The following is a 25,143-nucleotide window of genomic DNA, read 5'->3' as shown; positions in this document are numbered from 1 at the left end:
AGGATGATGGTGGGTTGTTTTTCAGACTGAGGCCTGTGACCAGTGGAGTGCGACAAGGATCGGTGCTGGGTTGTCTACTTTTCATTGTTTAAATAAATGATTTGGATGTGAGCATAAGACTTATAGTAAGTAAGTTTGCAGATGACACCAAAATTGGAGGTGTAGTAGACAACAAGGAATCTTATCTCAGATTACAATCTGATCTTGATCAGATGGGCCAATGGGCTGAGAAGTGGCAGATAGAATTTAACTCAGATAAATGTGAGGTGCTACATTTTAGGAAAGCAAATCTTAGCAGGACTTATACACTTAATGGTAAGGTCCTAGGGAGTGTTGCTGAAAAAAAAAGGGACGTTGGAGTGCAAGTTCAGAGCACCTTGAAAGAGGAGGCATGGGTAGATAGGAAAGTGAAGAAAGCATTGTGTATGCTTTCCTTTGTTGGTCAGAATATTGAGTACAGGAGTTGGGAGGTCATATTGCGGCTGTACAGGACATTTGTTAGGCCACTGTTGGAATATTGCATGCAATTCTGGTCTCCTTCCTATTGGAAAGATGTTAGGACATAGAACATTACAGCGCAGTACAGGGTCTTTGGCCCTCGATGTTGCGCTGACCTGTCATACCAATCTGAAGCCCATCTAACCTACACTATTCTATGTACGTCCATATGCTTGTCCAACGATGACTTAAATGTACTTAAAGTTGGCGAATCTACTACCGTTGCAGGCAAAGCATTCCATACCCTTACTACTCTCTGCATAAAGAAACTACCTCTGACATCTGTCCTATATCTGTCATCCCTCAATTTGAAGCTATGCCCCCTCGTGCTCGCTGTCACCAAACTTGGAAAAAGGCTCTCCCTCTCCACCCTATCTAACCATTTGATTATCTTATATGTCTCTATTAAGTCACCTCTCAACCTTCTTCTCTCTAACGAAAACCGTCTCAAGTCCCTCAGCCTTTCCTTGTAAGACCTTCCCTCTATACCAGGCAATATCCTAGTAAATCTTCTCTGCACCCTTTCCAAAGCTTCCACAACTTCTTATAATGCGGTGACCAGAACTGTACACAATACTCCAAGTGCAGCCGCATCAGAGCTATGTACAGCTGCAGCATAACCTCATGGTTCTGGAACTCGATCCCTCTCTTAATAAAAGCTAAAACATAGTATAGCTTCTTAACAACCCCGTCAACCTGGCTGGCAACTTTCAATGATCTGTGTACCTGGACACCAAGATCTCTTTACGCTACCAAGAATCTTACCATTAGCCCAGTACTTTGCATTCTGGTTACTCCGACCAAAGTGAATCACCTCACACTTATTCGCATTAAACTCCATTTGCCACCCCTCAGCCCAGTCTGCAGCTTATCTATGTCTCTCTGTAACCTACAACATCCTTCGTCACTATCCACAACTTCACCGACCTTAGTATCGTCTGCAAATTTACTTACCCACCCTTCTATGCCCTCATCCAGGTCGTTTATAAAAATGACGAACAGCAGTGGACTCAACACCAACTCTTGCGGTACACCACTAGTAACTGGACTCCAGGATGAACATTTCCCATCAACCACCACCCTCTGTCTTCTTTCAGCAAGCCAATTACTGATTCAAACTGCTATATCTCCCACAATCCCATTCCTCCGCATTTTGTACAATAGCCTACTGTGGGGAACCTTATAGAACGCTTTGCTGAAATCTATATACACCACATCAACCGGTTTACTCTTATCTACCTGTTTGGTCACCATCTCAAAGAACTCAGTAAGGTTTGTGAGGCACGACCTACCCTTCACAAGACCATGCTGACTAGCCCTAATCAAATTATTCTTTTCTAGATGATTATAAATCCTATCTCTCATAACCTTTACCAACAACTGAAATAAAGTTCACTGGTCTATAATTACCTGGCTTGTCTCTACTCCTCTTCTTGACAGGGGAACCATATTTGCTATCCTCCAGTCTTCTGGCACTATTCCTGTAGACAATGACGATTTAAAGATCAATGCCAAAGGCTCGGCAATCTCCTCCCTGGCTTTCCAGAGGATCCTAGGATAAATCTCATCCGGCCCAGGGGACTTATCTATTTTCACACTCTGCAGGATTTCTAATACCCCTTCCTTGTGAACCTCAATCCCACCTAGTCTAGTAGCCTGTATCTCAGTAATCTCCTCGACAACATTGTCATTTTCAAAAGTTAATACTGTCAAAAAATATTCATTTAATGCTTCCCCTATCTCCTCTGACTCCATCACAACTTCCCACTACTATCCTTGATTGGCCCTAACCTTACTCTCGTCATTCTTTTATTCCTTAAGTACCTATAGAAAGCCTTAGGGTTTACCCTGATCCTATCCGCCAACAACTTCTCATGTCTCCTCCTGGCTCTTCTGAGCTCTCTCTTGAGGTCTTTCCTGGCTACCTTGTAACCCTCAAGCGCCCTAGCTGAGCCTTCACATCTCATCCTAACATAAGCCGCCTTCTTCCTCTTGTTGTGAAACTTGAAAGATTCAGAAAAGATTTACAAGGATGTTGCCAAGGTTGGAGGATTTGAACTATAGGGAGAGATTGAATAGGCTAGGGCTGTTTTCCCTGGAGTGTCGGAGGCTGAGGGGTGACCTTATAGAGGTTTACAAAATCATGAGGGGGATGAATAGGGTAAATAGACAAAGTATTTCCCTGGGGTGGGGGAGTCCAGAACTAGAGGGCATAGGTTTAGGATGAGAGGGGAAAGATATAAAAGAGACCTAAGGGGCAACCTTTTCACACAGAGGATGATATGTGTATGGAATGAGCTGCCAGAGGAAGCGGTGGAGGCTGGTAGCGTTTCACCATTTAAAAGGCATTTGGATGCATGTATGAAGTGGAAGGGTTTGGAGGGATATGGGCTGGGTGCTGGCAGGTGGGACTAGATTGGGTTGGGATATCTGGTCGGCATGGGTGGGTTGGACCGAAAGGTCTATTTCCATGCTGTACATCTCTCTGACTCTATGAGATCCACTGAAGATGTTACCTGATAGGGTGACAAAACGTCTGGAAATGAACCTTCCAGCTCAGCGATCAAACCTGCATCCAGTATCGTGTGTGTGTGAGAGAAGTGCTGAACTGTCATTGAAGACAAAATACATATCTGCTAAATGAATATATCCTTTTGAATTAAAAGGAAAGGAAAACATATTGATTACATTCCTTTCCAAAGTGCTACTATTTTGACTTAAAGGGAATTATATCAAAGTATGTCTTTCAATACAAATGTCAGTTTTAGCAACAGTGTGGAGGCTATGATAAAGTTTCCCTCCCTGGTAGATCATTCCAGTGGCCTTAATTGTATGGGGCAGTGGCAATCCATCACATGATTTTCTGGGGTCTCCAGCAGCTTTTGAAGTAGTCACAAATTCCATTTGTGTTATTCCTGATGGAGTCAGTTTGGCAGGCATCCTGCAATTCAGTTTGGCCTAGTGGAGGGGGAGCTGAATGAGATCTCCATTGCAGAGATAGCATTGCTTTATATTAAAAATAAGAAGTCACAGCCTTTGAACTATGTAATTATCTTGCATGTATTTCTGTATATTCACATTACCAAGAGCAATACTGCTTGTAACATTCACTGATTTTTTTTGTTGAAAAGCTTTATCGTAATCCAGAATATCATTTGTAAAATATTGTTTTTATTACATGGTTTTTCTTGACCATTACTGCCCAATGTAGCATTCTGTTTAACACTTTGATCTCAATGGCTAACATAACTGAAAACTTCCAAGCTGCATGGGTCTCTTGGAAGTATTTTGAAAGGAATGTTATAAGCATATCTAAATACAGATTAAAAATCTCCACTTGTCATTATGCAATGTAAATATAGTACTTAAGTTATTCTGCTTGTTCTCCAATGTAATTTGCATTTACAACAAACTGTATATTTTAATTGTAGTCTGAGATTTGGTTATTTGAAGAGTTGGAAACTGTCCTTCATGCGCTGTGATCAGAATGGTTGATCTCTTCTGCTTTTGTTTGTGGTAACACCATATTTCAGAATGCAACAATGGCAAAGCTATACTACTGTTGATACCAATGAAGAACAGCAAAACAGTAGCCAAATGTTGATGATATTATTGTGTTTTGTGAGTATCAATAGTGGTATTCTGGGAAAAGGAATTAGTGTAATAACTAACACGGTGGAGGAATTATCAGTTTCAAAATCCAGAGCACTGGGCTGTCATTGTTGTTGTCTGTGATTTTCTGCTAAACTGAGTATCAAAACCAAATCAATTTCTTTGTAGATTTTTGATGGAAAAGAAGCACCTCAAAGAATGGTAGATGGATGGAATGCTTTCTTCTTTGATGATGTTGAAGAACTGGTAATATATATCTTTTTTTTAATTAATAACTTGCATTTTTTTCATGAGTAATAAAGAAGTATAACTGAACAACTGGGATTTAAGCTGTAGGAAATTGTCTTGTGATTATTTAGAAGTGTCAATTTTACACACTCATAAGATGGACAGTTTTCTCATTATATCTGTGCCAGACTTCTGGGGGATAAAAGACTTTCGAGTTAGACCATTAGTCATACCATTTTAGTTCTCTTCTTTCTAAATAGTTGTTCACATTAATTCTGCATCCAGCACTTTCTAACATGGTTTCCCATCTTACGATATATAAAGTTGTTAACACCTTTTATTCAGTTAGTTACAAAATTCATGCCAATAAACTACTACCTCACTGAACCATTGATAAATTTCCTTTGTCAATTCATGCTGTTATTTATTCAAAGAACTGTATTAATTTGATGGCCATGATTTAGCTTTTAAAATTCTATGAATAGAGGCTGTTTTTAAATAGCCATTTTTTTCTGAGTATTAATTTTATCCTGTTTTAATATCTCAAGATGTTTATCCACTATAACTGTTGGGTTGACCACTCTGTTACCTTGCTTATTCCTATCTCCCTTCTTAAACACAAGTGTTACAAACTCTGCAGTCCTCTGCCACTGCTTCCATGTGGAAGGATGTTTGAAAGAGTGTGGCCAGAGCCCCAGTTTTCTCAATGACTATGCAGTTTTTTAGGATATATACCAAGAGGACCCAGAACTTCTTTCACTTAAAGTTCCACTCATGTTTTTCAATGCTAATTAACCTCTTCAACACTTAATTTCCTGGACTAGATTTACAACTGCTTCCTTCCTTGTTAAAAATGTACTGGTCGTGGTTAATACAATAGTTCTACAATCTGGGGAAATTGTGCTAAATTATTTTAGTTATCTTGTTTTAGATTAGAGTAGATTAGATTACTTACAGTGTGGAAACAGGCCCTTCGGCCCAACAAGTCCACACCGACCCGCCGAAGCGCAACCCACCCATACCCCTACATTTACCCCTTACCTAACACTACGGGCAATTTAGCATGGCCAATTCACCTGACCCGCACATCTTTGGACTGTGGGAGGAAACCGGAGCACCTGGAGGAAACCCACGCAGACACGGGGAGAACGTGCAAACTCCACACAGTCAGTCGCCTGAGGTAGGAATTGAACCCGGGTCTCTGGCGCTGTGAGGCAGCAGTGCGAACACTGTGCCACCGTGCATCCAGTACTGAGTATCTTTTCGCATCCAGTACTGAGTATCTTTTTAAAATATTCATTCTCATGTTTTAGAAGAAAAAGTTGCCTGAACTTGGGACAAACAAAGAATCTGTGGGTGAACTTTGGCTCGGCCTATTGCGATTTTACACTGAAGAATTTGATTTCAAGGAGTATGTTATCTGCATCAGACAGAAGAAGCTTTTAACAACATTTGAAAAGCAGTGGACTTCAAAATGTATTGCAATAGAAGGTATATTGTTTAATGCATAAATTCCATTATTGATTATCTGCTTAAGGTGATATAACATGACTAATTCCATGGGCAATTTTTCATGCAATATTTTGGAACTAAAATCCTGCATGCGGTAAGATGTTGTACTCTTGTACAGATTGCCTGTTTTTATTACACGCTTTGACTGTACAGTATAAGCAGCTTGATTTTTGTTCTGTCCTTTTAAACTCAGCAACAACTCTCAATATTATTATTATTATAATAATAAAACTAGATGCACCAGTATGCCCGGTATCCTTTCACAACCTTACCCTACATCCCTCAATTTATGGTGGTTGTTCTGTTCCCCTATTCCTATCTCCTGAAGGGTTGTGGCATTCATTTGTGCTATAATGATCATTGAGGAAGAAGAAAATGGCAGAGAAGCTAAATAAATATTTTGTACCTGTCTTCATGTAGGATAATACTAATAAAACCCAGAAATAAGGGAGAACTGAGTGACCAATATAAACAAGAATCATTAATATGTTAATACTAGTTTTTAAAAAAGCATGAGAGAAATTAATGGGACTTAACGTAGATAAGGGAAAGGTAAAACTCCAAGGCGTATAATGGTCAATGTAAAAGCAACAGGTTAACATCTCTGGGAGTGGATCCAACTGCATGAAAAAACATGATAAAAATGAAAGGATAGGTGAACCCAGGAGAGGTTATTAACATCTCCAGCACACAAAATAGGACAGAGTATTTGGAAAGGGTTAGGAATAAAACTTCAAGCACACTGGATAAACGAAAGACAAAGAGAAGAGGGACAGTTAACACAGGACAGAAGGTGTCGTACCTGAATGCACAAAATATACAAAATAAGGTAAATGAGCTTGTGCTGGAAGACTGAAATTGGCAGGTATGACATGGTAGGCATCACAGAGACGTGGCTGCAAGGGAATCAGGATTGGGAGCTAAATATCCAAGGATATACATCCCATCGAAAAGACAGACAGGTGGGCAGAGGAGGTGGGATTGCCTTAATAGTAAGAAATGAAATTAAATCAATAGTAAGAAACTAAGTAGAGTCAGATGATGTAGAATCTGTGTGAGTAGAGTTGAGAAACTGCAAAGGTTTAAAAAAAAAGGGGAGTTATGTACAGGCTTCTAAACAGTAGTCAGGATTTGGAGCACAAGATATACCAGGAGATAGGTGTCTCAGAAAGACAAGATTACAGTGATCATGGGGGATTTCAATATGCAGGTCGATTGGTAAAATCAGGTTGGTAGTGGATCGCAAGATAAGGAATTTGTGGAATCTCTACAAGATGGCTTTTTGAAGCAGATTGTGGTGGAGTCCATTAGGGAACAGGCAATTCTGGATTTAGTGATGTGTAATGAGGTAGACTTGATAAGGAAGTTAAAGGTGAAGGAACCCTTAGGAGGCAGTGACCATAATATAGAATTTGCTCTGCAATTTGAGAGGGAGAAGGTAGAATCAGATGTAACATTTTTACAATTGAATCAAGGCAACTACAGAGGAATGAGGGAAGAATTGTGTAGAATTGATTGGGAGAGGAACCTAGCAGGAAAGACAGTGAAACAGGAGAGTAACCAAGAGAGATTCATCCCTAGGAAAATGAAGCAGACTAAAGAAAGGATGAGACAATCATGGCTGACAAGGGAAGTCAGGGACAGCATAAAAGCAAAAGAGAAAGGATATAATGTGGCAGTAGGAAGTCAGAGGATTGGGCAGCGTACAAAGACCAACAGGGACAACGAGAAAAAAAAGGTGGGAGAAGATTAAATATGAGGGCAAGCTAGGCAGTAATATAAAAGAAGACTGTAAGTTTCTTTAGATCTATAAAGGGCAAAGTAGAGGCAAAGGTAAATGTTGGACCACTAGAAAATGACACTGGAGAAGTAGTAATGGGGAGCAAAGAAATGGCTGGGGAACTGAATAAGTACTTTGCATCAGTCTTCATGATGGAAGACATGAGCAATATCCCAAAAGTTCAAGAGGGTCAGGCAGGGGTGAGTATGGTGGCCATCATCAAGGACAAAGTACTAGAAAAACAGAAAGGTCTGAAGGTAGATAAATCACCTGGACCAGATGGATTACATCACAGAATTCTGAAGGAGATGACTGAAGAGATAGAGAAGGCATGAGTGGTGATCCTTCAGGAATCACTGGAGCCAGGGAGGGTTACAAATGGCTGGAAAATTGCTAATGTAACCCCCTGTTTAAGAAGGGAGTAAGGCAATAGGCAGGAAATTATAGACCAATTAGTCTGGCCTCAGTTGTGGGTAAGATTTTGTAGTCGGTTGTGAAGGATCAGATTTCTGAATACTCGGAGGTGCATGGTAAAATAGGGCAAAGTCAGCATGGTTTTATCAAGGAGAGGTCATATCTGACAAATCTGTTACAATTCTTTGAGGAGGTAACGAGCAGGTTGGACCAAGGAGGGCCAATGGATGTTATCTACCTGGACTTCTAGAAAGGCTTTGACAAGGTGCCGCACAGAAGGCTGCTGAGGAAGATAAGGCCCCATGGCGTCAGATGGATAGAAGATTGGCTGTCCAGCAGTTAGGGTCCTTTTCAGGATGGCAGCCAGTGTCTCGTGGTGTTCCACAAGGATCAGTTTTGGGACCACAACTTTTCACTTCATATGTTAATAATCTAGATGAAGGAACTGAGGACATTCTGGCTAAGTTTACAGATGATACAAAGATAAGTAGAGGGACAGGTAGTATTGAGTAGGCGAGCAGGCTGCAGGAGGATTTGGACAAGTTAGGAGACTGGGCAAAGAAGTTGCAGATGAAATACAGTGTGGGAAAGTGTGAGATTAGGCACTTTGGTGGGAAGAATAGAGGCATGGCTCATTTTTTAAATGGGGAGAAAATTCAGAAGTCTGAAATGCAAAGCGACTTGAGAGTTCTAGTCCAGGATTCTCTTCAGGTGAACTTGCAGGTTGACTCAGTAGTTAGGAAAGCAAATCTAATGTTGGCATCTATTTAGAGAAGCCTAGAATGTAAAAGCAGGAATATATTTCTGAGGCTTTACAAAGCACCGCTCAGATCATATTTAGAGTATTTTGAGCAATTTGAATCCCAAACCTCAGGAAAGATGTTCTGGCCCTGGAGTGGGTCCAGAAGAGTTCACCAGAATAATCCCAGGAAAGAAAGGTTTAACATATGAGGGATGTTTGAGGACTCTGGGTCTATACTCTATGGAGTTTAGAAGGATGAGAGGAGATCTCATTGAAATTTACAGAATATTGAACAGCTAGGACAGAGTAGACTCATGGGAAGATGTTTCCATTGGTAGGGGAGACGAGGACCTGAGGGCACAGCCTTAGAGTAAAGGGAAGACCTTTTAGAATGGAGGTAAGCAGAAACATCTTCAGCTGGAGAGTGATAAATTTATGGAATTCATTGCCACAGAAAACTGTGGAGGCCAGGTCATTGAGTATATTTAAGACAGAGATAGATAGGTTTGTGCTTATCAAGGGGATCAAGGGTTACAGGGAGAAAGTGGGAGAACAGAGTTGAGAAACTTATCAGCCATGATTGAATGGCAGAGCAGACGATGGGCTGAATAGCTTAATTTCTGTTCCTTTGTCTTATGGTTTTATAAGTCACCTGTATCTGACAATAGAAATAGTAGATATATTGATGGTCATCATTCAAAATTCTATAGATTCTGGAATGATTTCTATTGATTGGAAGGAGGCATATCAAGAGAGGAAGGAGAGATAAAATAGAGAATTACTGACCTGTTGATTTACTGTCAGTCATATGAATGCCTTTATCTATAATTAAGGATGTAATAACCGGCAAGCAGAAAATAATGGTAGGATTTGGTGTCAGCATAGGTTTATGAAAGGGAAATCATGTTTAGCAAACCTATTGGATTATTTTTAATGGTATATTTAGATTTCCATAAAATGTTTTGACAAGTTTCCGCACAAGATGTTGGAGCACATGAGATTGTGAAGAATGTAATTGACTGGATTGAGAACTGGTTAACAGACTGCACACAGAATGAATAAATCAGACACTCCTTGGTTGTCCGGCTGTGACTAGTGGAGTACAGAAAGGATTTGTGTTTAGGCCCTTGTTATTTACAATCTATATCAATGATTTTGATAAACTATTGAGAACGCTGGAGAAACGCAGCAGGTCTAGCAGCATATCTGGAGAAAGAAACAGAGTTAATGTCTCAATCCAGTACAGGTCTTCTTCAGAACTGTCAAATTGTGGGTGTTGAGATTAAATGTAGTATCTCCAAATTTGCAGATGACGTAAAACTAAATGGAACTGTGGGTTGTAAGGAGGATGCAAAGATGATTCGAGGGGACTTAGAGAGGCTACATGAGTGGATTAAAATTTGGCAGATTAAATACAATATGGAGAAATAGAGGCTATTCACTTTGCTAGAATAAACAGAGTATTTCTTGAATGATGAAAGGCAGGGAACTTCAAAGGTACTTGGGTATCTTTATTCATGAGTCATTGAAAGTTAACAAGCAGCTACAGCAAACTGTTAAAAAGGGAAATGTTTTGTTTATTCTAAGAGGATTTGAGTATAGCAGTAAAGTTGTCTTACTGTAATTGTATAGAACCTTTGTGAGACAATACCTGGAGTATCGTATACAAATTTGGGCACCTTACCTATAAAAAGATGTACCTACCCTACACACCATGTGAAGTAAAGATTCACTAAACTATCCCTGGGATGGAGGAATTTTCCTTTGAGATAAGATCAAATAGACTGGGTCTTTATTCACTGAGATTTAAAAGAATGAGGTAATCTCAGCATACATAATTCTTAGAGGGCTCAACAGGATAGGTGCAGGACGGCTGTTTCCCCATCTAGGGGGAATCTCAGAACCAGGGGAGACAATCTCAGAATAAGAGATAGAAAATTTAAGACTGAGACGAGCACTATTTTATTCACACAGAGAGTGGTGAATCTTTGTCAATCTCTGCCCCAGAGGACAGAGTGTGTCATCAACAGACTCTCTGAGTAGGCTATGCAGTTTCAAGGGAACATTATTCAGCACCTTGAAAAAAACAGCTGAAAAAAACAGATGCTGGACCTTCAGTAGTCAGAAGTTGAACTAGTTTAGCAACTGAACAGGTTAGCATAGAGTAAAACGTCTGGGGCTAAGGCAGCAGGCCCATGAGGCGGTTGCCTTTCCTACTTGCTTGAGACATGGAACTTCTGGACCTGATTACAGCAGCATGGCCAACTCCATACTAAGTTGGCTGGAGTCAATAAAATGCCCACAACCGCACAAAAGGGATCTTAACTGGGCAGCAACATGTACAAATTGACTGCATATCTCCATGGAGTACATTTCTTGGGTGGCAGGACTGTTTTACCACTACCTCCCCAAACATCTCTCCACATCCTTTGTTCTTGCCACCTGGTGTCGAGTAAAATTCAACCTTCATATTCCTCCATTTACTATCTCATCCCTAACCTCCTCCATTCCTGTAACCCTCCATGTTAACTGTATTTTTCTAATTCCCTCCTGAAACTCCTTCACCCTTCTATCCTTTAAAATGTTTTTTAAATACTGTATGATAAAGTTTGTCATAATTCTAATATTTAATTGATAATATTTGCCTGATGTATATTAGAATGCTTTATTATGGTAAAGTATTCCGAAATGGATAAACCTTTCAGTATATGACAGGACATAAATTGGCTTCCACAGCAGTTCTTTTTAAGTGCATTTTTTGTCCTGCTTTTATGTTCACAGTATGGTAGATGGTAGAAGTGAGAAAAATCTGAGTTGAACGTATCACTTTATCAACAAGCAGATTATTTTCACCAAAACACTTTGAAAAAAGACTATTATTTCCCATTATTAGATCTCACATACTATATCCTGCCCAGAAAGATGGAAAGTTGTCTGCGGATTTCTACTTCTGCTGTTCATTTGTTAGCCAGCAAGAACATGAAAACTCACTGAAGTCATACCCCGAAGCTTCTTTTTCCTTCTGCTTGACCACTGTTTGTTTTAGTTCTCAATCTGACTAACATCGGAAAGGGCTTGGAACAAAGCATGTGCCATCACTATCTCCTCTTAGTTGATCTTTTTGATGAACATTTATAATAATGTTGCCTAACATTTTGTCAAATATTTCAGTTTCCCAAATGGTGGTTAATAAGTAGATGGGTGTTTTCTTCAGGTTTTTCTTTCACACCATTGTCTGCAGCTGAAATAACCAAATATATTTTATATTGCTTTGTTAACTGATCATGAATGAAACTTCACATTGGTGCCTTACTACTTAAGAGAAATATGTGAAAGGTGAAACAGATTAAAGTGTCAATAAAATTCTTCGAATATTCTGAGATCTTAAAATTCAAGTTTAGACTGTGGGTAGTATGAATTTTAAATAATTCTACAATAGAATGAAGAAAAGGGAACGAATGTCATCTTAATCAAGGTCATAGTCACAGAGTCATAGAGATGTACAGCATGGAAACAAACCTTTCGGTCCAACCTGTCCATGCCAACCAGATATCCCAACCCAATCTAGTCCCACCTGCCAGCACCCAGTCCATATCCCCCCAAAACCCTTCCTATTCATATACCCATCCAAATGCCTCTTAAATGTTGCAATTGTACCAGCCTCCACCACATCCCATGGCAGCTCATTCCATTCACATACAACCTTTGCATGAAAACATTGCCCCTTAGGTCTCTTTTATATCTTTCCCCTCTCACCGTAAACCTATGCTCTCTAGTTCTGAACTCCCTGACCCTATCCTATCCATGCCCCTCATAATTTTGTAAACCTCTATAAGGTCACACCTCAGCCTCCAACACTCCAGGGAAAACAGCCCCAGCCTGTTCAGCCTTTCCCTGTAGCTCAAATCTTCCAACGTTGGCAACATCCTTGTAAATCTTTTCTGAACCCTTTCAGGTTTCACAACATCTTTCCAATAGGAAAGAGACCAGAATTGCACACAATATTCCAGAAGTAGCCTAACCAATGTCCTGTACAGTCACAACATGGCCTCCAAACTCCTGTACTTAATAGTCTGACCAATAAAGGAAAGCATACCAAACGCCTTCTTCACTATCCTATCTATCTGCGACTCCACTTTCAAGGAGCTATTAACCTGCACTCCAAGGTCTCTTTGTTCAGCAACACTCCCTGGGACCTTACCATTAAGTATATAAGTCCTGCTAAGATTTGCTTTCCCAAAATGCAGCACCTCGCATTTATCTGAATTAAACTCCATCAGACACTTCTCAACCCATTGGCCCATCTGGTTCAGATCCTGTTGTAATCTGAGGTAACCCTCTTCGCTGTCCACTACATCTCCAATTTTGGTGTCATCTGCAAACATACTAACTGTACCTCTTATGCTCGCATTCAAATCATTTATGTAAATGACAAAAGGTAGAGGACCCAGCACCGATCCTTGTGGCACTTCACTGGTCACAGGCCTCCAGTCTGAAAAACAACCCTCCACCACCACCCTCTGTCTTCTACCTTTGAGCCAGTTCTGTATCCAAATGGCTAGTTCTCCCTGTATTTCATGAGATCTAACCTTGCTAATTAGTCTCCCATGGGGAACCTTGTCGAACACCTTACTGAAGTCCAAATAGATCACATCTACTGCTCTGCCCTCATCAATCTTCTTTGTTACTTCTTCAAAAAACTCAATCAAATTTGTGAGACATGATTTCCCACGCACAAAGCCATGTTTACTATCCCTAATCAGTCCTTGCCTTTCCAAATACATGTACATCCTGTCCCTCAGGATTCCCTCCAACAACTTGCCCACCACTGAGGTCAGGCTCACCGGTCTATTGTTCCCTGGCTTGTCTTTACCGCCCTTCTTAAACAGTGCCACAACGTTTGCCAACCTCCAGTCTTCTGGTACTTGTGACCATCAATGATACAAATATCTCAGCAAGAGGCCCAGCAATCACTTCTCTAGCTTCCCACAGAGTTCTCAGGTACACCTGATTAGGTCCTGGGGATTTATCCACCTTTAACCGTTTCAAGACATCCAGCACTTCCTCCTCTGTAATTTGGACATTTTGCAAGATGACACCATCTATTTCCCTACTGTCTATATCTTCCATATCCTCTTCCACAGTAAATACTAATGCAAAATTTCATTTAGTATCTCCCCCATTTTCTGAGGCTCCACACAAAGGCCGTCTTGCTGATCTTTGAGGGGCCCTATTCTCTCCCTAGTTACGCTTTTGTCCTTAATATAGTTGCAAAAACCCTTTGGATTCTCCTTAATTCTATTTGCCAAAGCTATCTCACGTCCCCTTTTAGCCCTCATGAGCTCCCTCCTAAGTATACTCCTACTTCCTTTATACTCTTCTAAGGATTTACTCGATCTATCCTGTCTATACCTGACTTTTGCTTCCTTCTTTTTCTTAACCAAACCCTCAATTTCTTTAGTCATCCTTCATTCCCTATACTTACCAGCCTTCCCTTTCACCCTGATAGAAATATACTTTCTCTGGATTCTTGTTACCTCATTTCTGATGTCAGAACTTGTTTTCCAGATCCTTTTGATTTGAATCACAATCTTGGTGCTGGAGTTTCAAGAAAAAGTAAGTCCTCTGACTTTTTGGCTGTTCAGATTTTTTTTTGCATAACAAAGCATGAACTTAGTTCTGATTTCAATGTTTGCTGTCTTTGCAGTGACCAACTTTATTATGAAGGCTTTTATAAATGGCCGCAGATTATTTGGTACACCTGTTTATCCACATCCTGGCATGGAAACAGTATGTAAAGGCACTTATTTTAATACACCTTTCTTCTTTCTTGTTCAATAAATAATATAATAATTGTCAACCCAGCAAACTCTCTTTGTTAGAATTCCAGTGATGTTACTTTACAGTGCTACAGGAATAAGTTTTATTGTTTGATAAATTAATGTAAGCTTAATTTTAATTATTTCCAACCTTGATTGTCTGTGCTGGTTTCACGAAGGAAGTTAAGAAAGAGGCGTTTGATAGATGGACTTAAAGACAACTTTTACATTTGTAGGAGAGTTGAGCAATGGGGTAATTTATGTAAGATAATCATTAATAAGTCAAATAAAGAATTCAGGAGAAACTTCTTCGTGTAACCTATGGAACCTGCTACACCAAAAGGAACAATTATGCAAATATCACTGTTGCCTTTAGAAAAGTAGATGAGGGAGCAAGAACCAGAAGGATATGAAGATAGCATTCAATGAAGTAGGATGAAGAGCTCATCTGAACTATAAAAACTGTCATAGATTAGCTAGGCTCAGTGGCCTATAAATTCAATGTCATTAATTATTAGCAACAATATTGAAAACAATGTTGTAAATAGTATTTAAGATTCAAATTATAGTGTATATATTATCTCTATGGATTTGACACTGTATAAGAAAGTTGACGATGCTGTATTATTATAGAAAAGGGAATATGGGTATGAGTAGACCCTCTGAGTGAAGAAATTAATCCTCATCTCAGTCCAAAATGGCCTATCCCGTATCTTAAGACTGACCCCTCTTTCTGGACTACAAGGAAACTCAAGATATTTGAAAATGGAACCAGGAGGAGGGTGATGTCATTGATTACGTTGAAATCTGCTTATTGAGATAAATGGTGCATTACAGACGCACAAAATGTCATTTCCTTATCATTGAAGATTTCATTTGAAAGATGAGATGAGATATGGGTGGTGAGGAAGACAAGGAAGTTGGAAAGAGATGGTGTCTTGTTGGTGATGGAAATAGTGAGTGTGTTGAGATACTGAGGTAAAGGGAGCGGTCATGAACATGGTTAGGAGACATTTTAGTTGGAGAGAAGTGTTAGAGAACAGGGTAGTTAAGATGGAAGTTAGTCATTCTGAGACGGAGGAGTAAGATAAGAATATCATGGAGTAGGATTGAGGTGGCTTATTACACTTATGTTCTATAAGGAAATGAAAGTGTCAAAATGTGACTTGGTAAGTAAAGAACGTATTAGAATGAAGAAAACTAATGAATAAGACAAATGGAAATCAGCATTGAGGACAAAATTTGAACTAAAGAAAGTATAACTTGGACCCTTAATATTTTTAAAATTGAAATAAAATAAATCTGTTTCGAACTAGTCCCTTTAGATATTAGTCACTCATTGAACAAACTTGGTATTTCCATACGTTAAATTTATAACCATAATCATATGCTCAATAAAGTTGAAATTGTACAAATAACTTCTCTTAAGGATTACTTTTTTGATTCGAAAGTCCTGACTGATGGAGAGTTGGCACCAAATGATAGATGTTGTCGTATCTGTGGGAAAATTGGACATTACATGAAAGACTGCCCAAAGAGGAGGAGGTAAGAAATGATTTACATTTATATAGACTGTTTTATATCTTCAGCCAACCTGAAACCAATTTGCAGTCAATTGATTAATTCAAAAAGGCATGGCAGCAAGTTCACACAACAGAAAATTAGTTAAATGAAGATGGCTAGTAGAAAGGGCTGAAGGAGGACATAACATCAGGTACGATGACCCTGGATTGGAATTTCAACCGACAAGTTTTGATTCTGATGAAATGTCTACCATCAAACCAAAGTGACATTTTGATTTACTGAAGGAGTTTCCAACTGAAGTATTTGACCTAAGACATGCCCATTACAATGGACCATGGATTTCTAATTTTTGCCAGATGCAAAACAGATGAAAACCAGGCTCTGAAGGCCAACAGCATGTTTAGAACTTTCTCTTTAAAATATTATTAAGATTTATTTGTCTTATCATTTTACATTCTCACTGTCTTGCTCCATACTCTCTCTGTCTTCCTCTTTCTCTTCCTTCCCCATCCCACAATTTTGATTTTTGCTCATGAAAATACTTTGAATTAATTACTTATGATATTTTAGTATAAACGCTGTAATACTGGATTTTAAAAATGCCAGAAATATGGATAATCAAACCTTTTGATGGTTTGTTAATATTTTGACATTTTAATACTTGCTAATAAAACCAGCCAAAAACTAGGGCAGGAAGCAACCTTAAGTTTGTCCTTGCTTGATATTATTTTTGAAGAATGATAAATAATGATTGAATATATTTTGTGTTAAGAATGAAGAAGAAAGAAAATGAGAAAGATGAAGAGAAAGATTCAAAGGAGGAAGAAAAAGAACTAAGAGAAAAACGATGCTTTATCTGTGGTGACACCAGTCATATGAGAAGGGACTGTCCAGAAATCAGAACAACCCGACTAAGGAATAACACTGTGCCTGGTAGACAAATTAATTGCTCCAAAATATAATTATCTGTCTTTACTTTAGTATTTGTGTATATGTTAAGATTAGAACTGTTATTATGCCCTAAAAATCTTCAAGAAAAAGTGCTTTTAACATATGGTTTTTCAGTGACATCATGTAAAATAATTCCACAGAGGCCAGTATCCTGTTGTCACCAAGTCACCTTTGATTTACTTGTGGCAAGTCATTAACACTGATCGAGTTCCCTCAGACCCAGCTCTCAAAGAGGTAACAGAACCTCTGACACTCCTATTTATATCTGTCAGCTAGAGCTCCTTGATTAGACCAGATTATCAGCCCCAAACAGGGAACTCATATTCCGTGAGATCCATCTGGCTGACCTTGTTTCAATCACTACATCCCTCCCTCTTGGAGTCTGAGGACATAGGCTATGTTTTTTGCACCCCTGGAGAATTTTAGCAGTGGGTCAGGTTCTTTCAACTCTGCCTCTGATAAGGATGACGTGTAATACACAGTAACTCACCTCTTCTGCCCAGAGTGTTTCATAAGCAAAGGCATCAATGCGGTGATATCTGCTGTGTTCACCTCAGATTCCAAGAAAGCTTCACTGCTTGACAGAGAGCGAGAACCTATGGGTTCCAGAACAGATGGAGAGGCTGTCGGGGAGCCTGGTACATTCTGTTTCTGCTAAGTTTGTACCTGTTATTTGGTCCATGTATTGTTCAGGACCGTCACACCTACCCAAACTTATTGGACCTGACCTCACATTAACCATGCCTCTTACCCATGCAGAACCATTCCCCGTAGTTCCGACTCCAAACTTTGTCCGCCCAAGGAAACTGTCTTGTATCCGGCATGGGCGTTCCCAATGCCATTTCACCCAGTGCCCCCAGGTCCAGGAAGATTAGTTTTAACCTGGTGCAGAGCCTTTCCCATTATTAATTCTGCTGGAGCTACTCCTGTCGTTGCATGATGGGTGGTCCTATCATCAAATAGGAACTGGAACATTTTTGTATCTAGTGAAGCTGTAGGCTGTTTCTTTAAGCCTGCCTTCAAAGTTTGGAGTGCTCTTTCTGCCAGGCCATTGGATGATGGATGGTATGCAGCTGTCTTTTTATGTCGAATACCATTCAACATTACAAAATACTCAAATTCCCCGCTGGGAAACGATGATCCATTATCTGCACAGTTAACTTGTAACCGAATCCAGAGTTTATCCAGCCATTCCTACAAATGTGGGGGACCTGCTAGCAGTAACATTTGTTCTTGTTGCCACTCTGGGCACTGCCCCACCAACACAGCTATGTCTGCATCTAATCCTGGCCCCCATTCTTAAAGTCTCACTTACGTCTTCAATTTGGATATCCTGGAAGTTCCAGAATCTGGAGGCTCCCTTTGCTCAGGAAAATCATACTTGCTCCCCATAATATTATGCCATCCTCTACTGTGGTCTGGTTTCTCCAGTTCCAAGAAGGTTTCCGATCTGGTTGTGATGGCCCTTTCAGCTTTGCAAGGACTGGATCTTTCTGCATCCAAAGTCTGATATTGTCAGTTGTGACTGGAAGTGTGTCCACAAAATCTAAAGCCATGATAATCTGTTCCAGTGGCAGTATGACTGGTGGTGTATCTCTCAGCCAAAGACGGCTGAATGCATCTTCATTTGCTACTTGATTTTCTGGCCAGTGTTCCAACTTGTAATTATACACACTTAATATTAGAGCCCACCACTGAATTTGGCCTGAAGCTATGGGCAACACTGTGTTGTCCTCTAAGTAAACCTAGCAGGGGTTTGTCGTCCGTTATTATTACAAATTTGCACCTGTAGAGGTATTGGTGGAACTTTCTGACTCCAAACAGTAGCACCAAATCTTCCTTTCCATCTGAGCATATTCATGTTCTGCATTAGCCAAAGTCCTGCTTGCATACACTATGGGGTGTTCCTCTCCTTTGGAGCACCCATGAGCTAATCCTACCCTGGTATCGTACAGGGAGGCATTGCATTTCAATACAAGATCTTGCTTGGGGTCATAGTGTGCCTACACATTACAGGGCGAAAGCTGTTTCTTCACTTCCCTGAAACCTGTGGCTAGATTACACAACCATTTCCGAGGTTGACCTTTTTTAAAACGTTGTTGCTAAAGTGCCAGGATGGAGGCTATGTTATGTATGAATTTTCCATAATAATTCACCAGCCCAAGGAAAGAACCAAGCTCTTGTACAGATGTGGGAGCTGGGGTGCCTGGAACACACATTTTTTTCCTTTCTAAGACGTACACACGCCTGGAAGAAATGTCTTAAGAACTATGTCCAAGGTTTCTAAGTACTCATGGTGGTCTTCCCTGTTAGCAGGTCCTTTAGATAAATGCCAACTTGAGGTAGACCTTGTAATATGTTCTCAATTGTCTGCTGAAAAAGTGCACAGGCTGATGATGCCCCAGATGACAGTCTTGCATATTGGTACAAACCCTTTTGGGTATTAATAGTAGCTAGGCATTTCATTTTTCCTTGACTTCTCTATGGCCTTTGTATTCTTCACCTAAGTAATTCCATCTCTATAATTCTACAGTGCTAAGTTTGAACACTCTGGCATTTATGAATCATATCATGTGACACATTTTCCAGTAATCCTTCAGTAGAGAAGCAGATTACTATTCTGTTAGTCCTTTAACACCATTACTGAAAATTCATATCCATATTGATGGAGGTAGTACAGTGTATAAAGATATGAAGTGACTTAATTAATATAGTATAACTTGATGCATAAAATACATAAGCTAAAATTTCCAGAGTAGGTCGGTGCCCTGTTTTGGTGCTCGAGACTTCTCTGCAGTGAACTGATAAAGTATTGCTTGAACTGCTTTTCTTGAATGGCAAATCCACAATCAGTGTATGTAGTAAAAAGATGTCAGGCATTACCCTGCAGTGAAAAAGAACAATCCAAAAGTCCAATTGTCCTGAGAGCTTTAATATAGCTCAAGTTCAGATAAGATGTGTAGGAAGACAACACCTTAATGGAAAATAAAGTAACAATTAAAAAGGCAAAAAGTGTTAAGTAATTAAAACATTGCAAAAATTCAGTAGTAATAATAATATTCAGACTTAAAAGCTATTTGGTATCCGATGGATTTTGTTTTTATCTTAAAGTTCCTCAGGTTGCACGAAACATTACCAGTGTACAGGCAGTTGCAACTTCCCAGGCATCTACATCATATTCAGGACATCATCAGGATTTCCCACAACGTAACAGGCAAACCTCAGAATGTGTGAGTTATTTGTTTCTGCTTCTTACGTAACATGCTACAGTTGCACAGGGTTTTCTCCAGTATAGAAGACTTTGTTAAAATTGCCATTTATTGTTCTTTATTCTCAAAAATTCTTCTAGAATTTGCCCCAAAGTGGAGAAACCCCTCTTGTAACTGAGTTAAGATTAACAATCATATGAATAGTTAATGAATAGTTTCATAGTTATGTAGAAACTAAACAGTTGTCGTGATATATTTGTATTTGAAAATGGTATGTCAGATAAATCCTTTTAGAACTATTATCACTTAGTCCACCCTACTCACACACAATATTTTGTAAATTATTTCCTTCCTTCTTTAGTGAAAGAATGTTAGAAACTGGAAATCCATTATCTGCAGCAATAGTCTGTCTCATTGCTTTTTTGTTTCTAATTTTCAGTCAGAACCACATCAGACGCCTCCTTATTCTCCTCAAACTGTGCATCAGCAGTTAACACCAAATTCATCTCAAACAGCTTCTGTTTCCCATCCACAGACCCAACAAGCAGCTTCTCAAAATAAGCTTGCACAGACACTTGCTCAACCAACCCATCAGGTTCAAATGTCCTTGTTTCCGTATGCTCAGCCTCACCCAGGTCAGTTTTCCAGTGTGCACAGCCTGGGTTTAATACAGTCACACCAACCGCAGCACCAGGTGCAAATGCCCACTAATTCTTGGCCTACTCTGCTTCAACCTGCATCTGGTAACCATCCCAACATTACTTTCCCTATGCGGTCAAGCAGCAACACAGCTAATCCCAACAATATGAATTTGAATGATCCTAGTATCATCTTTGCTCAGCCTGCTACTAGGCCCATGGGTATCTCCAACACTCCTCACGATGGACAGTGGCACAATCACATGACTCGCAGCACACTAGTGGGAAATGGCACTCTGGGAGCTTCAGGTATATTTCTTTTTCTCATTATATTAATATGTTGCTATTATTCTTCGAATATGCACTGTAATGGACATGCTTAAGTCTTATAATTTTAACAATTTTATTCTATATATGCTGATTTATTTTTACACCAGATATTATCTAACAAAAATGCATTTCTTTATGGCCTCAAAAATAACAGTGAAGGGTAAGATTAACAAGTTAAGTAATAAATTAGTTTAAAGATGTGCGGCACCTTTGATAATTTGCAATGTGGTACTTTCCTGGTGGTAAATCAAGATGTTGCCCAGTGTGCTGAATTGGCCAGTTTTAATTGGGGCAGTTTTTGAATGCTACAGATATTCTCAGAAGCAGCTTGGCTCTTTGTCCTTTCCACTACATGTCACTGCTTGGTAGACAGTAACTTCCGAAAGTGTGCACAAAAATTGAAGTCAGTTGAATATGAGATTGATTCAAAATCTTGCCAATGCTATCTACCTCATGTGAAGAATGACCACTGGAATCTGTGAAATCATTTACTGGCTAAGAGTTAGTGACCTAAACGAGAAGGGATACAAATGAATTAATCATACTTTTTAGAGAAATTTCAATATACATGTCATATGCAAATAGTAGAGGGCCAGAAATGTAACAGAATATTTCCTATATAATGAATACTCTGAATAATATTTTGCAACTAAGATTATAAAATTATGGTATAACTTGCACACTTCCTGTTTGTTGCAATCAGTGTACATTTTTCATGAAAAAAGTTAAACTATTGATAATGAAAATGACCAATTTCAAAGCCTGTGTTTGTTTGGCCCTTGAATGCTTTAAAAATCATTGTGATGATTATTATTAAAGCTTCAAAAATAACACCAACAGAAACAAAGAGAGACTGACTTGGGATTCTGGGCAGTTTTTGTAGTTTACCTTGTTATTTGCCTTGTCTCATTCCCTTCTCTTTTCCATCCTCAGTAACTATATTTATAATAATGTTGAACATTGAGCATCTGACAAAATCTTTTACCCCACTATTGCTGATAGTAATGAATTCGCATTCAACCCTTTATAGTGCTAATTCTTTAAAATCTATTAAAGATAGATATCTACCTTTTAATATCTATTAATATCTTGCTTGTGCTTCTGACAATATTTTTAACTATACTGGTGAAGTAAAGTAAGTACACCTTGCGTTAACAAGCTACCCTGCTACAAGGTTAATTGTGTTATTACAGAGGAAATTATACTAAGGAAGAATTACATGCCACCCAGTTTGCAAAGGAGACAAATTGCACTTTTTAGGCTTCTTAATGTTAATTTTAAGCAATCATGTCTTACAACAAACATTTGACTTTTTTTCCTCCATGGAAACATAGATCAAAGGTTTCAGGGACAATTTGCAAAACTAAATCCTCCACCCATACCTTGGGAGCATCATCCTCTTCCTCATTTTCAAGCACCGTGGCCTTACAGAATGCCTCAGAACTTCATTCAGCAGGGAAATACGAACTATCCTCAGCAGAACAAATCCTACTATTCTCAAGGTACCAATAACAGCAAGCCATTCTAATCAGGTTTAACTATTGCAAAGTGATACGGCAGGTAAATGTAGGAATATTGATTCTCACTTTATATGTATCCCCTAGCATATTATTGTAAATGATTTTGACAGCAGAAAGTATACCCTATGTTATAGTGGACTTGATATACGATCCAAATAAATAATTACCGACCTTGGGAGGCCTAGAATTTTTCATGTAAATTTACAAAAATCACGTGTTCGATCCAGGATTTGATGAATTGTAGAAATTTTACCTACAACTAAATGAATAACAATCCTCAAGCACATTTGTTCTGTTTCTCTCACCCAATTGATCAAGCTTGTGATACAGTGCAGGGTGCTGAAAGTGCACTGTTTAAATTATGATTTGGAAGCTTATTAAAAACAAAATCAAGACTGAGCAGAACCAAGAAGACAGAGAATGGGAGAATCAAATCCCACAAAATCTGCAGTATTTTATAGTTTGAATGAAGTAGATTTTACTGCTGGTTAATTGGCAAAAGCAGCATGTAACTAAGCTATACAGACCAGTGGGTGAAGATGGCAGCTAACTTTATAAACAGTGATCTGAGTTTCTCATTCAAATAATGGTGAGTTCCAGAAAGCTGCTTTCACATGTACAAGGCAACTTGTGTGTTTTTGCAACAATTGACTTTTGTCTCATTCTCATTTGTGCGAAAATTGTTTGGACATAATATTTCAATTGAAGTTTCAATCTTTCAACTTAGCAGAAACACAATGAATGCAATGTTTACATTTTCATAAAGTAAATTTCAAATTGGTGTGTTTGTAAAACTGTAAATGTTCCTGTTTTGACAGGTCCCACAATCCACAGTAACCAGCATTTTCCAATCATGCAGCAAGGAAGAGTACGGATGAATTACATTCAACAAAAGAAGTGACTTAAATGGAAATTCACACCATGATACGCAGTTAGAGAACCCTACTCACTTGGAAAAGAGGAGCAGGAATTATTTTAAGACTTTTTTTAATCTGTATGATTTGTACATAGACCAAACCTGATTGTAATTTTTACTAGTTTTTGTTGTGATGCATCACAATGTGACTTATGATACAGATCACATCTATTTTAATGCCTCCCATTTTTGAAGGTGGGGTAAAATCATTTTTTGTTTGAAGCTGATGGAACTGTAAAGAAAAAGCTTTTAAAAAAACTGGATTTATTTTCTCTGTTGTATTCATACTTTGGCTGCCTCAGACTTTGTATATGGTTCTTAAAAAAAAGAAAATATGGTTTAAAGATGGTCAGCTGTATTCAGAGCAAAAGTATATAGTGCCAAATGCCTTTTAAAAATAAACTGTAGCTTTTTAATAAACTGATATTTGATTGTAATTATTTACCCTCTGGACAGCCAATGTTTCATACACTGAACCTCTAATATGAATTTCATTAATGTTCTATTTCTTGTGCCAGTAACAAGAAACACTGAGAATGTTTGGGACTTTTTTTTCACAAACGGTAATTGATATTAAGCCAGTTGTAATCTAAAATTAATAGAATCTAATTAAACAATGTGTTAAGGGATATGAAGCAAGACAAGTTTATGGATTCATGATGGGTAAATGCAGTTTAGTGTGAGCTAGGATATGAGAGCAGAGTTTGCAATGAGTTCAAGTTTACAGAAGGGGAGGCAATGATGTACAGGTAAGGTCACTGAATTAGTAATACAGAGCCCCAGAGTAATGTTGTGGGACATGAAGTTCAATCCCACCATGACAGATAGTGAAATTTAATGGTGACCTTGTGACCACTGCAAATTTTTGTCAAATCCCATCCAATGTCCTAGTGTCCTTCAGTAGAAATCTGCCATCCATACTTGGCCTGGCCTCTCGACCCAAAACAAGGTAGTTGCCCTATGGGCAATTAGAGATGAGCAATAAATGTTGGGCTAGATAGTGCTGCATACATTCCAGGAAAAGAATCTTATTGTATGGCAGAACAGGCTCAGGAGCGAAATGCCCTTCTCCTATTCCCATGTTACTCAGCTAATGAACTAGCTGTAAGTAAAAAATGAGGTCTGCAGATGCTGGAGATCACAGCTGCAAATGTGTTGCTGGTCAAAGCACAGCAGGCCAGGCAGCATCTCAGGAATAGAGAATTCGACGTTTCGAGCATAAGCCCTTCATCAGGAATAAGAGAGAGAGCCAAGCAGGCTGAGATAAAAGGTAGGGAGGAGGGACTAGGGGGAGGGGCGATGGAGGTGGGATAGGTGGAAGGAGGTCAAGGTGAGGGTGATAGGCCGGAGTGGGGTGGGGGCGGAGAGGTCAGGAAGAGGATTGCAGGTTAGGAGGGCGGTGCTGAGTTGAGGGAACCGACTGAGACAAGGTGGGGGGAGGGGAAATGAG

The 25,143-nt window shown here is 39.2% G+C and overlaps 1 protein-coding gene across 5 annotated transcripts in view; it reads left to right on the top strand.

Moving 5' to 3' along the window:
• The window catches only part of tut4 (terminal uridylyl transferase 4), a 103,990-nt gene extending 79,897 nt beyond the window's left edge, over positions 1-24,093 (top strand). For 4 of the 5 annotated variants that reach the window (XM_060830466.1, XM_060830464.1, XM_060830467.1 and 1 more), the window contains 10 exons: positions 4,279-4,356; positions 5,652-5,829; positions 14,355-14,402; positions 14,494-14,576; positions 16,035-16,150; positions 16,902-17,062; positions 20,192-20,310; positions 20,729-21,236; positions 22,592-22,759; positions 23,596-24,093. In XM_060830466.1, the coding sequence (XP_060686449.1) occupies positions 4,279-4,356; positions 5,652-5,829; positions 14,355-14,402; positions 14,494-14,576; positions 16,035-16,150; positions 16,902-17,062; positions 20,192-20,310; positions 20,729-21,236; positions 22,592-22,759; positions 23,596-23,678 (1,542 nt within the window). In that variant the 3' untranslated portion in view covers positions 23,679-24,093. The remainder of the gene's footprint in view (positions 1-4,278; positions 4,357-5,651; positions 5,830-14,354; positions 14,403-14,493; positions 14,577-16,034; positions 16,151-16,901; positions 17,063-20,191; positions 20,311-20,728; positions 21,237-22,591; positions 22,760-23,595) is intronic. The other variant, XM_060830468.1, reaches the window with a different exon arrangement.
• The last annotated feature ends 1,050 nt before the right edge of the window (positions 24,094-25,143 follow it).

This window comes from Hemiscyllium ocellatum, chromosome 9 (genome assembly GCF_020745735.1).
Source record: "Hemiscyllium ocellatum isolate sHemOce1 chromosome 9, sHemOce1.pat.X.cur, whole genome shotgun sequence".
In the NCBI taxonomy this organism is placed as follows: Eukaryota; Metazoa; Chordata; class Chondrichthyes; order Orectolobiformes; family Hemiscylliidae; genus Hemiscyllium; species Hemiscyllium ocellatum.
Note: the sequence above shows the minus strand (reverse complement) of the source record. Positions and strands in the feature narration are given on the sequence as shown.